Source organism: Cebidichthys violaceus, unplaced genomic scaffold (assembly GCF_023349555.1).
Source record: "Cebidichthys violaceus isolate CVI_PGR_0920_01 unplaced genomic scaffold, fCebVio1.0.p SCAF_15, whole genome shotgun sequence".
In the NCBI taxonomy this organism is placed as follows: Eukaryota; Metazoa; Chordata; class Actinopteri; order Perciformes; family Stichaeidae; genus Cebidichthys; species Cebidichthys violaceus.
In genome coordinates this window covers 8,622,049-8,635,211 of record NW_027176318.1, presented here as the reverse complement: position 1 = coordinate 8,635,211, position 13,163 = coordinate 8,622,049, and the positions used below count along the sequence as shown (strand labels likewise).

General features: G+C 43.6%; 1 protein-coding gene across 2 annotated transcripts in view; it reads right to left on the bottom strand.

Annotated features, from left to right (window-relative positions):
- Nucleotides 1–1,158: 1,158 nt before the first annotated feature.
- Nucleotides 1,159–13,163, bottom strand: part of rttn (rotatin) — a 30,587-nt gene continuing 18,582 nt past the window's right edge. For both annotated transcript variants that reach the window (XM_068709832.1, XM_068709833.1), the window contains exons 29-49: nt 12,623–12,751; nt 12,388–12,498; nt 11,711–11,869; nt 11,288–11,365; nt 10,514–10,712; nt 10,321–10,418; nt 10,148–10,235; nt 9,790–9,991; nt 9,433–9,523; nt 8,957–9,107; nt 8,583–8,720; nt 7,579–7,781; nt 7,243–7,348; nt 6,980–7,077; nt 6,694–6,771; nt 6,081–6,207; nt 3,553–3,746; nt 2,886–3,159; nt 1,756–1,859; nt 1,431–1,500; nt 1,159–1,326 (exon numbers count right to left, since the gene is read on the bottom strand). In XM_068709832.1, coding sequence (XP_068565933.1) covers nt 1,247–1,326; nt 1,431–1,500; nt 1,756–1,859; nt 2,886–3,159; nt 3,553–3,746; nt 6,081–6,207; nt 6,694–6,771; nt 6,980–7,077; nt 7,243–7,348; nt 7,579–7,781; nt 8,583–8,720; nt 8,957–9,107; nt 9,433–9,523; nt 9,790–9,991; nt 10,148–10,235; nt 10,321–10,418; nt 10,514–10,712; nt 11,288–11,365; nt 11,711–11,869; nt 12,388–12,498; nt 12,623–12,751 — 2,778 coding nt within the window. In that variant the 3' untranslated portion in view covers nt 1,159–1,246. The remainder of the gene's footprint in view (nt 1,327–1,430; nt 1,501–1,755; nt 1,860–2,885; nt 3,160–3,552; nt 3,747–6,080; nt 6,208–6,693; nt 6,772–6,979; nt 7,078–7,242; nt 7,349–7,578; nt 7,782–8,582; nt 8,721–8,956; nt 9,108–9,432; nt 9,524–9,789; nt 9,992–10,147; nt 10,236–10,320; nt 10,419–10,513; nt 10,713–11,287; nt 11,366–11,710; nt 11,870–12,387; nt 12,499–12,622; nt 12,752–13,163) is intronic.

Sequence of the window (13,163 nt, the reverse complement as noted above, 5' to 3'; positions counted from 1 at the left end):
CATGGTAGAACACTGTTGGCTCATTCCACACAGAGGGGCACTTTACCACTGGGGCTGGGAATGGGAGACAAGCTTATGGCATAATGTGGACCAGTGGGATCCACACTGACGTCTTCTATCAATTGTACCGATGTTGCCCTCAGCTACCTGAAAATACTGCAAAAGGATTTTCATCCTACATGCAAGAATTTCTATCCTTCAATTAGGACTTTTGAGAACTTTTTTTTTTGACATTTCATAAAACATAAAGTATGATTAAAGGGTGTAAATCTTTTAATGAAATGATCAACTCAATTGATGTTTAGTTTGTGAGGTTTCAAAGATTTCTAAGAAAGACGATGTCAGTCTGTCCACCGCTTTAGTCCAGACTGAAATATCTCGACATGACATTTAGTAAAGACATTCATGGATCCCAGAGGATGAACCCTACTGATTTTATGAGCCCCAACTTGTCCTCTAGCTACCTATTCATGAGGTTGACATAGTTCGACAGCTATTGGATAGATTAAAGGAATTTTCCACTGATATTCAAAAAACACCTGACTTTTTCCTCCACCACCATGAGGTTTACATTTGTGTTATTTATGGAAATATCTCCACTAGATTTCCATGACATTTGGCAAAGACTTTCCTGGTCCCCAGATAATGATTGACAAGAACTTTCATCCAGCGCCTTCCGTTAGGCCAAAATGTCTGTTTATCCATTGTGGCCTGCAAAAATGATGACATTCACATCAGCACAAGTACTTTGTGTGAGGTACAAATTTGCAAATGCTAGCGTGCTAACTCGCTAAGCTGAGATGGAGAACATGACAAACATTACAGCTGCTGAACATCAATACGCTAGCATTTTCATTAAGCATGTTAGCATTGTGATATTAGCAATTAGCTTAATGCATCCCATGTGCTTAAGTAAAGCCTCACAGAGCAACTAGCCTGTCCTATTGTTTCCTGTAAAAACAATGTTTGCAGTGTCTGTGGAACTTTCTTTTCACCTCAGGTGGTAATATGTGAACAGCAGCTTAACACCACCACAACCACAGCTGTCTAATACCACAATAGGCGTACTTCCTGTAAAAGTAAATTCAAAGTACACCACCACGTATGACGCCAGTTCTTACTTTGCCCCAGTGAAATCAGACCATACAAGACAGCAGCTAAAATCTGCCACATGGCACTTTAATATCAAAATGAATTCATATCTGATAATTACAAAACATATTACAACAAAACAATATAAATACAATTAGTTATTGAGCAGCTGGGAAAGGTTTTCAAGGCACTTCAGCAGGTAGGTCCTCATAGGATCCGGCTTCTTCTCTGCATCTGCGGTTCAAAGAAAAAAAAGCATTGTAAAACAAAACCTAATGTTCACATTCAGCACAAGGGCAGGTACCCATGTGTCTTCATCAAAGTGAATAAATGCATACCCTTCTTAGAGATGGTACGCGCCTCCTCAATTCTCAATCGAACAGAGGGACACTTCAAAGTAGTCTTAGCCTTTGAGGGAAAATTACAAAGACAGATTAGGAAGCAGATGAGCCTTCTTTTTTTCAGTTTATAATCAGGAGATAAAAAGCGTTGGTCATTTCCTCTTTATGTGAGGGGACAATGAAGATTTCAAGCTGATTTATTTATAGGAGCAGACGGAATGAAGACACGCCGTGATATAATTTGAAATGCTTCACCAATAAACTCCAATAGCAGCCGGTGAAATGCACTAAAATGAAACTGTGTGTTTGTGCACGTGTGTACCCTCTGATTGTTGTGGAGCAACGCCCAAAGTGCAGATGCTCCCATGGAGCGGGTTTCCATCTCTTTACTGCTCAGACAGCAGAGTAACACCTTCATGGCTGTGTCTGAAAGAAAGATACGCAGATAATCAGAGGCATCCATCGACTGTCAGATGAACATCAATGTGCTGAAAATAGAATTGGTTTGATTCAAAATGACAAGAACAGTTCCTAGTTATCAAAACACATAATATACTAGCATGTAGAAAACCATTGACCAAGATAACGCAACATAGTGATATTTTTAGGTGCAAATAACTGATAAACCACACTATTGTTATCTGGGTAATTACCTCATGCCTAGTTAATGTGGATATAATATAATGGCAATGTTTTCATTTTACTAATTTCCTGCCAAATGATTGATTGATTGCGATCACCCTACACAACATACACAGGAAATGTGATCTTTCCACAGGAAACAAAAATCCACCATCCACCTCCATCCGCCTACAACTCTCACCTACAGCTTGCATTGCACAGGCGGGGGGGGAGTGTGTGTGTGTGTGTGTGTGTGTGTGTGTGTGTGTGTGTGTGTGTGTGTGGAGGGGGGCAAACAATCTGTCTTTAGTCTTCTCTGTGACTTCCTCTCCTCTGTTCATCTAAAGGTCTCAGACTCACTAATCTTTTTACACCATCCAAAATTCCTCCTACTCATTTAAATACATGAGTTTACCAAAATGTTGAACTACGTATTTTAATATCAAATGCTTTGATTCTTGGTTTTTTTTTCTGCCTTCAATCTGAGCGATGGTAAAAGCAGATTGAACAATTAACATTTTGTATGCGATAAGATTGCCAAACCACACACACACACACACACACACACACACACACACACACACACACACACACACACACACACACACACACACACACACACACACACACACACACACACACACACACACGGTGCATGTTAACTCCGACTGTGTGACTCTGTTGTTTTCACACAAGCAAAATGAAGTCATTGCAAGATTCTGTTCCACAGAATTTTGGCCACATGAACATATATATATATATATATATATATATATATATATAAAAAAATCTCCTTTTTTTCACTTTCATATGCCGGCCTCCCTTCCATACCGTTGGCAACGACATGTGGCTTGTTGGCAGGGCAGAAGCAGAGGTTGTGAAGGGTGAGGAGTGCGTGGCGCCGGTGTGGTGCCAGGTCCGCCAGCAGTTCCAGGGCTCCGGTCACTCTAAAGATGCTCTGCTGGCCGTCCTCTGCGAATGAGAGACTGACCAGCAGCCTCAGCCACAGGCCCAGTAGCCCCCCCCCACCACCACCTATGGATGTGGCCTTAACACCACCCGCCTTGGGCATTGGCACGGACAGGAAGGCTTGCAGGAAATTATTCTGAGAATGACAAAAAAAAAAAAGCAAGCAGGGAATTATCATGTGGACAGATCATTAAGAGCGGCTCCCTAGTTTAGAAAAATATATCACCAGCCAGCATAGTGTGAGGGCGAGAGAAGCACATGTTTATTAATAGCAAGTACCGTGCATCTTCTAAACTTTGCAACACGGCATATCACACGGTATCTTGTGAATTCGTTTTTCACAGCCAGTTGATGAACTTAACTGGCTCATGTGAGCAGATACATTCTAAAACAAGGCATCCCTCATTTAGGGAAATATCTGATATTCTTCATATCTCACGCTGACAAAACTAATCATCACTAAAGTCTAAGCTTCTGTCACGTAGCAATCAGACACACATCTTGTCCGCTGTGTTGTGTGCGCTTGTACCTTTTGCAGGAGGCATCTGCAGTCGCGGGACATGGCGAGGTTAGCCAAGAGACAGAAGGATAGTTTCTGGACAGGGCTGTTATCTGGGGCGACCCCTGAGGCCAGCTTCATGACAGAGAGCATCACAGAGCTACTAGGGGGGCTTTTAGATCCTGGTGCAGCACTGGGGCCAGCGCCACAAACACAACTGCATGCTGGGAGGAACAAAAGAACTTTCTTTGATTAATCAGAATATTTCTTTTTATTTGATCAGAACTCAAGGTAACAAAGATAACTCATTAAACAACCTTCATCTCTCACACACACAAACAGACACAACTATTATATACTGAGGGCAATGGCCACGCCCCATTGCAGTGGATTGTGGGTGCAGGAAAATATGCCTTCCAACCAATAATTTACCTTCTAACGTTTGTATTGGGCTGTTACTCCCTGAAAAGTGTGCCAACACAATATTGCATGAATCCTAAACGTGCACAATTACCAACAACCAAAGCTTCAGTCTATAGTTCAAAAGTGTCACGGGTCAAAACAGGAGACGTTCCTAAAATTCCTCTGCTAACTCTGCGTTGTACTGTAGTTAGCTTCGCTATGGTGGCCATTTTAATCACCAAGAAAGAGTCCGACACAAACTAAGTTCAACACTCAGCACAATGCTCTCTTCTTCTTGTTGGAGCTAGTTGCTTCTTACTGTTTATCTTAAAGCTAGCTAGCTGTCCAGCCAGCAGCAGCAGCAGCACCGGCACCCGCAAAAAAATAAAGACTGACCCGCCGGGCTGCACGGCTGTCTGCTCACTATACCAAAACACCCTCTGCATGACTGCATGCGCAGCTTGTTTGCTGTCTAGCCAAATGACAAAAAATGATGAAGAGTGGACTTCTTGCACAAAGACAGAATTAACTTCACCTTAGTGGGCGCAATGAAGACGTAGCTGCTGAGAGAGACCAGATAACAGACACTGAGTAGAGTTCAGAAGCACTGGAGCCTCACATGAAGCATCAGCTTCGCCTCTGAAACTTTCATCTTCATTTATCATGAACGCACTCTGACTGGTGATGAAAACACACTCCTCCGACTCTGGCAGGGAGGGAAATTACTTAGCCTTGGGCTATGGCTTCAATTTATTTTTGACTTGGCCATTCAGAAATGCAAACAAATAGGTAACATACAAATAAAAAAGATCTCTTCCTGCACCACATTCGACACCAGTACAACTGACATGACTAATTGCTGCAAGCTGTAGAATACATACAAAATACAGAAAATAACAAGCTTGACAAGACAGTCTGAACCTGATTGATGTTGCTCATTGGAGAACATGACGGCTTGTTGGTTATGTTAATCCTGGAATGGTAAGATACAGCAACAGGAGTATGCTGATGTTCGCCCGAGGTTATTTCAATACCTGTCAAGAAAGCTCGTCTATCACAGAATTGACGAGGGAGGTCTGCTTTATAATGGATCTACCTCACTGCCTCACTGATGTGAGTCTAAGGCGTTCCCACTGCTGCTACAAATCTCCAATATTTTTATGATCATTCCATAGAAAATGCTTTTTTGGTCTGTGGGAGCAAATTCTGGGGCTGCTACAAAAATATCTGAAAATATCTGTGCAAACAAAGCCGTGGATGAAGGAGGCAGACTGGAGATGAAACATTGCGTAGAAATGTAGCAGTCTCAGGAGAAGAAATGGTAGCCTGAGGGTGGATGGTGTAATACTAAGCCTGGCTGCATGCAGCCTGAACATAACCTGCTGTTCAGTTAACCTTTAGGGACATACTGTGCCCGACTTCACTGATTTCTGGTGCCTCACAGCTTGAGCTTACGAGGGGGTCTAAAAGCGAGAGAGTGTAGATCAGAGCACATGCGCCCACCGAGGAACTGGTGCCAATCAAACAGCGATACAGACACACAGACACACAGACACACACACACACACACACTCTCAGAAACGTTCATAAGCGTTGCGCATGAAACTTCCTTTCCTTCAATGATGAAACCGATTTCCATTGCACAACTACATCACACGCAAAACAGATCAAAGGGACCACGAGCCGTTTATCAAAGTCAAATTTCCCTACTGTTTCCTCCCCACGAAGCTCGACTTTTCTCTACTCAAAAAGCTTTTTCTGCCATTCTGATCTCCACATATACAGCTCTTACATTTGTATGATGGAATACCAATATCTCAGGCAACACAGAGAGGCTTTGTGCTTCCACTCATCTCCCACTGGTTCTGAAACCCCGTTGCCGTACACAGAGTGAGGCGGCCATGCAGCCTGAACCCTGGATCCGGACACTGTGGCCATTGTGACTGGCAGGCAAGCAGGCGCTGGCCTTATACAGTGAGAAACAATGTTGTTCAGTGGTCATTGGAGAGCACAATGGGGCTCTTAGTGCAAAGTGTGTGTGACTCAGTCAGAATGCTAACTGCAGACAGAGGCGATGGGCAAGCACGGGCCAGGCACAGTGCCTGCACAAACACATGAGACACAGACAGACAAAACAGACAGACAGACAGACCGACCTGTGGTGCAGTTGGCCGTATAGACGCAGAGAAGCTCCAGCACCGCCTCCATGGTGGGGTCATCCAATAGTAGCCAAGGCCAAAGAGCATAGAGTGCCAGTGTTAGGCGAGCATCTGTGGCCACCGTCTACACACACACACACACACACACACACACACACACACACACACACACACACACACACACACACACACACACACACACACACACACACACACACACACACACACACACACACACACACACACTGCTTTATACAACAGCACAAACACAGATGGCAGTAATCACCATAAAGTGTTCCGCTGTTTTCCTAAATGTACAGGAAAAACACACGGGGAGGAGAATAATGGCGGGGTAAATAATGCAGCAGAGCCTCCCTGGCTGTTTAATCGAAGGTAACCACCAGTGAAAGGCCACTTAGAAAATGAAAATCGGCTAATATGCTCCATGAGTAATGCCATTACAGGGTTTAAGAAGCTAAACTTGCTGAGATGTTAGCAGGGCCGTGCACATTTAGGTGAATCTCATTTACAGGCACAGCATTGGTACTCTGAGGTCCCATTAAAAACCAATTAGCAGTGGAGAATACAAAGGCAGATACAAGAGGCTCACTTTGCATTCATCGTTGCGGTAAAGAGCATTCTGCAGGATCTCCACAGTCAGCTTGACTTCCTTTAAGTAGCCTTCTTCCTGATGATATAAAAAGACAAAACAAAGAGCAATATGTCGTATAGAATGTTGAAAACACTGCAACGGGACTAACTGCTGGGAACTGACATAGGCGATCATAATATTTGTCCAAAAACTCATGCAAGTTGTTATTCTGTGCGATGGGGAAAAAAAACACAGGCAGCACAGAAACGCTGAGACTGGAAAATTCCGGCCAGTCACTGCTCACCTTTTTGCGGTGGGAAGCCTTGCCGGGTCGGACGGACTCCAGGTGGAGCTGGGAGTGAGTTTGCTTCATTTGCTCAACACAGCTGTCAATTAGACCAGCTAGGGAAACAAAAATACAGTTATCTTAAGGGTTCAGAATAGGACACTGTCGTGTTAAATTCACAGATGCAGTGTTTTGGAAACTATTCCAGTGTATGAGGAAGCAGCAGACAACAAGCTAGTAACAGTAAGTAACAGGTAGGAGCCTGAGTTTTGGGGAATTACCTTTGGCTGCGTGGTTCTGAGCTGTAGGACTGCAGGCCAACAGTGCCATCAGAGCTCTGGCTGTCAGCTTCTTCAAAGGGTCCTGAAGTGTCCTCTTATCAAAACTCTGGCACCAACAGTCAAAGAGGGACATAGTGGTTATTCATAACACATAATCACAGACTCTCAAAAAAAAAAAAGCATCAACATTTTTTTGAATTCTTGAAACTTTGCCATTAGCACATACATTGTTGTGTGTTCAAAGTAATCAAGTTTAGACAAATCTAAATTTCCACTGTGTGCCAAGGTTTAGACAAGACTCCCCCCCACCCCCGAGCCCCCACCACCTCCACCTACCTGCAGCAACAGTTCACACAGCTGGCTGGCTGAGGGGCCGTTCACAATGTCAGACAAAGACGTAGCATGTTTAGAGTTTGAAGTTGTGACATCTGCTCCCAGACTCTTCGTCTCCACTGTGAAAACTGAACTGAGAAACTGCAGAGCGACTGTGTGGAGAAGAGGCTCTGCGAACTTCTCATTCACACACACTGATAATGTTCCTGCAGACACACGGGGAAAATAAAAAGAGTGAGCTGGTCTTTTAATGACACTGCTCTATATATATATATATATATATATATATATATATTGAATCACAGCGAGACAAAATGGCAAATCCATTCTCTAAATCCCCTGAGAGATATTTGTCCATGACTGAGGCAGTATGTACTGGTGGGGAACGCACTGATCATTCCAATGTGTATGCAGACACCCAGCTGCCATAAACAAGTACACACAGACATAAATACAAGCACAAAGGCTCAGCATTCATCTTTTACTGGACTCATCACATTTCCCTGCTGCGCCATTAATCACAGAGGAAGATGAGAAGGAGGAGTAGAGGTAGTATAAGGACAGGAAGCAATTATCTTATCCCAGCATCTGTTCAGGGAAGTTAATACACACAGTAATGAATTTTTGTTTTTGTTTTTTTTAACCAGAATTAAAGCTGCACAATACCTAAAATGCTAATCCTGGTTATTTAGTGATTTACTGCAATCAGCATAATTACCCTCAGTCTTTGTGATTTGAGGAGAAAAATTATTTTTAATGCCAGATTTCATGTCATTTATCAAGATCTTGATTCTTAAACTGTAATGGGCTGTTCAAATGAAATGAAAACACCCAAAAACAATAATTTATTATTATAAATAGTGATAAATGATCCATAATTGATTATTAGAAACAAATTCTACAGCCTAAACCAGAATAATTAATGTTTTCTCTTTCACTCACTCTCTTTAACACACACACACACACACACACACACACACACACACACACACACACAATCTGTGTACCTGCAAATGTCCGCCAGCGTCTCCCCAGCGCAGCAGAGACAGATGGGTACGCTGCCGAGCTGTCCCTCCTCACCAGAGTAGCCAGGAGCATAAACACGTCTGCCCAGCACACACAAACCACGTCCCGGGTACCTGCATCTTAAAAAAAAAAAAAAAAAAAAAAAAAAAGGGGGAAAGAGTGAGTCACACATTTTATGACACAAGACAGCCACACACACATCACACTGTAGAACGTCCTGCAGGGAGAGTTGGATACATGTGTGAATAGGAGTTGTATTTGAAGCGGCGTTGATAGTTTTTCGGCTCGATAATGGACTACTATTGTTGGACTAAAAACGGATGACTTCCATTTGAATTCAACATATGGCACTGACCTAATCCTTTGGTATCCAACATGAGTACTGCCACCAGAGTGGTCAACAGCTGTTTCAGGAAGTCCATCTGGCCAATCAGCTCCTTGCTCACCATGACACATGACCGCAGCAGTTTGGAGAAGCTGGACAGGAACTGAAGTAGCGTGGCAAACTAGAAACACGTACATTCACACAGGAAGACATTTTTTTTTTACAAATGAACCACACATGCAAACAGATTGCACACATTTATTGAGCAGCTGAGGTTAGAGGAAATATGAACATGGATGTATAGTAAGAAGAAGTTATTCTATGTTAATAGCTTATTTTCCGAGCTGCAAAAACAATGGTATGCTTTGAGTATTCCACCCACACCAAAATCAGGAGGTGCTCTCAGATAACCCAGCGCTGCACTGAAGCACTGTACTGTTCCAACCCACGTTTTTTTGTGGTAAGTTGCAAAACTCTTCAGAACTGTCTATCACAGTGTTCCTCACCTGGATCTTGATGTCTTCTCTCTCCCATGATAGGATATTGGGTGTCTTCAACTCAGTCAGACATTTCTCAATGGGCCCAATATCCACCAGACTGAAGAGGAAAGGAAAGATTTTAGAAAATGTGTGTTTGTAAGAAACCAGCTTGAGGGGATTAGAGCCACTTTATCTTTAATAATTATAAAAAATGACAAAATATGTTACCAGAGCTCAGTGTTGATTTTATGACTGCAAAACCATTCTGCCGCCACAAAGCATTTTACATTTCTACTGACAACTAAAACAGTTACTATTCCATTATTCAACTCTTCCGTTTAATCAAATAAACACAAAACATTTCAGCAGCTTGAGGCCTCTTACCTGGCCAGCGCTCGGAGGAGCCGGTTGTGTCGGATGGCTGTGAGGGTGAAGTCTGGCAGGACGGCCAGCAGGTTACCCAGCAGGCCACAGTGGGCGGTCACGAGGTCGGGAGTTACCATGACAACAAGTTCCAGGGCCGAGGTCTCGCCCTGTCGGGAGTCTTGGGAGGTCACAGAGTCGCTGGCGTCTGTGTCGCTCTGGCCTGTGAGACACATCAATAGACAGCTAATAGAGACGCCTCCGCAGTTGTTCACACACTGTGTCTGTATGTAACCACATAGTCAAAAACATTAAATTAAGATAAAACATTATTACTATTACTGTGTATGCATGGACACACTCCCCTCTGCACTAGTACCTTGGGTCATCAGTCTGCTGGCAGGGGTATCTTCCACAATGCTCAATGGGGAGGGACCCTTAGGGGTGTGTGGCCCCGAACCTCTTATCTGTAATAGACAAACATGAAGATAGTTTATTTCCACACATGTTAATTTGTGTGTGCATGTCTGAAGGTACAAGGGCCTTGCTGACCATGGTGCTGGATGTGGAGATGGAGCTGGAGGGTCTGCTGGAGTCGGTAGTTGGCGCAGGGGCGTCACATCTCCAAAACCACAGAGAATTCTCAGAATCTAGACAAGCACACACACACACACATAGTGCCACATCTATTTACACTGGGAAAGCAACTGATAAATAATGGAACACAAAAAATAAAAAAACCTACTCAGAGAATTGCTCTCCTGAGGATGCGATCCACCGGTAGCGCCAGCGCAAGGTTGCAGGTGGAACGTGTACCTGCCGAGGTAACATTTGGAGGCAGAGAGAGCCGCATGTTGGAAGTACTGACAGTGGTACAGCAGAGCCTGGAGTGCTGGAAGACCCACCAGAGACACACCAGACACCTCATCATGGACACACGGGTGCTGGAAGAGGAGAAGATCCAGAGATGAGTCCACATCCACTGACATTTTAATGATAAGAACAGGGCAAATAGAAGAGAGGAGGGGAAACAGGACTGAATACAGATGAGATGAAGATGAAATACAGCTGGGCTTAACTTTGAGTACTACTCTACTTTGCAAACTTAAGTATTGCAGTGATACTAGATTGCCATTTGTTTTTCTAAAAGTCTGATTTGACCAGTGTCTTAATGAACTTCTTTCCAAAAAATACAACTCTACAAGATTTTGAAAACAACAAGCCTGGTTTTAAATAAATACTATTTAGTGTTGACCTCCCAAATTAAGACGCTCTTGGTGTTTTCACAGAGATTTAATCTTAATTATTTTGGATTTGAGCACTGGAGGCCTGCGCCCCAACAGAGCTTCAATTTTTAGAAACACCTCTGGTCTGTACCCTGCAGGGCACAACAAGGGGGGAATGGGAGGGAGGAACAGGGTGGGGGGGGGATATAAACAGAAAGAAACTGAAAGAAGGGGAAAGAGAAAACATTTCATGGTCTATAAAAGCTTTTTAACTGGTTGGCAGAGCTGCTGACCTGCCAGTGGGAGTCCTTGGCCTCCTCTGCGTTGGCAGGCATGGGCATCACCATCAAGTTCTGCAGGATAAATGCAGCCTGGACACACAAGAAGAAAAAAAGAGACATGCATACACTGGGCCAAGTAAGACTGCATCAGCAACAGTGCCATCTGCCTGTATTTGGCTGGTAATACATAAGTCCAGCCACATTGTCTGACCACAGAGGAAATAAAAGTGAAACTGGCTTTATTCTTAATCATTTTGATAGGTGTGTGGAAATCCTACAACAACAGTAAGTGATGAGTTTTAACAATTTACAATACATGGGGTTAGCTTTTGACAATAATCTCTGTAAATACAAAATAAGACTCCTCAAAGGAAGTTATTTATTGTGTAGAAACAAGGAAAACAATGACAGCAGAGCATGGTTGTAGTATCGTACCTCTCTGCGAACCATGCTGCTCTCCTGCTGATCCAGGAGGATGTTCAGCAACGTGCCCCACAGACCTCCGCTGATGTTCTGACAGCTAGCACACAGAGCCTGGCACCCGCTGGGCACCGAGGACAGAGCTGCACCTAAACCCAAACTGGCAAACCTCACCTGACATGAGAGGGGAGACCCAAAATTTGAGTGGATGTGTGAGGAAAAACAGTGAAATAAGAACATATATATATAACATATATGACATAGGTGAATATACATCTGAAGACCAAAAACAATATTGTGAATGTGCATTTGGCCATGCTGGTTATTCATAACACCAAACTCGCATTAAACTGATGATGGCAACGACAGAATCTACCTTGCCGAGGGAGCGTCTTAGACCGACTTGTGCGAGAACTTATTTTGGGAGACAGACAAGAGACTTTGGTACGACTAGCTGTCATTTGCTTCTTTTTGTCTGCGAGTTCTTGCGCAACTCTTTTGGGTTTCATTTTGTCCCAAAAGTCAATCATCTGGAAACTTCTTTTTATGACAAAGAGTTTATGAAGTTCAGCTGAAGGATGAATAGTGAAACAGCTAAGCATTGAAGACTGGAGTGTCATATAAATATAGTTTATATACGTTTAAGTGTTTGAATTACTATGACTTTAAAGGAAGCTAGAGGCTGCCCGTACCTCTTGGTCGCGGTCGACCCATAGCGGGATGAGCCAGGCCAAACCAAGCTGAGAAGCACTAGCCTCCTCAGCGGCTGCCTCATTCCCCAAAGACCACTGGGATATGAAGTCCTGATGCAGACAAAGCAGAGTGAAATAGGTTGTTGCGGTTACATTCCGACATTTCTTTAATACTGTGTAGACTGGGCTGAAGGTGCAGACTTTCAGTACATGCATAAACATTGTTGACACTTGCCTTGTCCTTGTTCTCCACCATCATCTCATGGGACAGGTGAAGCAAGCAGATGACGGCATTCTTGGTCACCCCTTTCCCCATGAAAGACATGGAGTTGCCACCCCACTCTACATAAAATGATGAGATCACCTGTGTGAAGGAAACAGATCACGTTGGGGATATTGAATTAAAGAGCAATCACCTGGTTTTTTTTGTTGTTTCCCAGTCATTTTCATTTCGCAAAGACATGTTATTTGGATTTGGTGCACTAAGTGGTGTTTTGACATGTTGCTCACACGTTTCTGGCAAAGACGTACCGGTAGCTGAGCTACTGTATGCTTGTCATGCAACTCACTGCATCCAAAGGAAAAATAAATACAACTGAGACTAATTATTCTGCTTTGATGTGCCATCAGGATGTGGGACTGCACCGAAGAGCAGATGAAGAGAGAGGAGCCCAAGGCCTAGTGAGCTTTAGGGCCCTACAGTGCCAGGAGTATCAGATTGGGAGGTGGGTCAGAGGCTTGAGAAGACGGGGGTGAAAGTGTTACGTATCCGATTG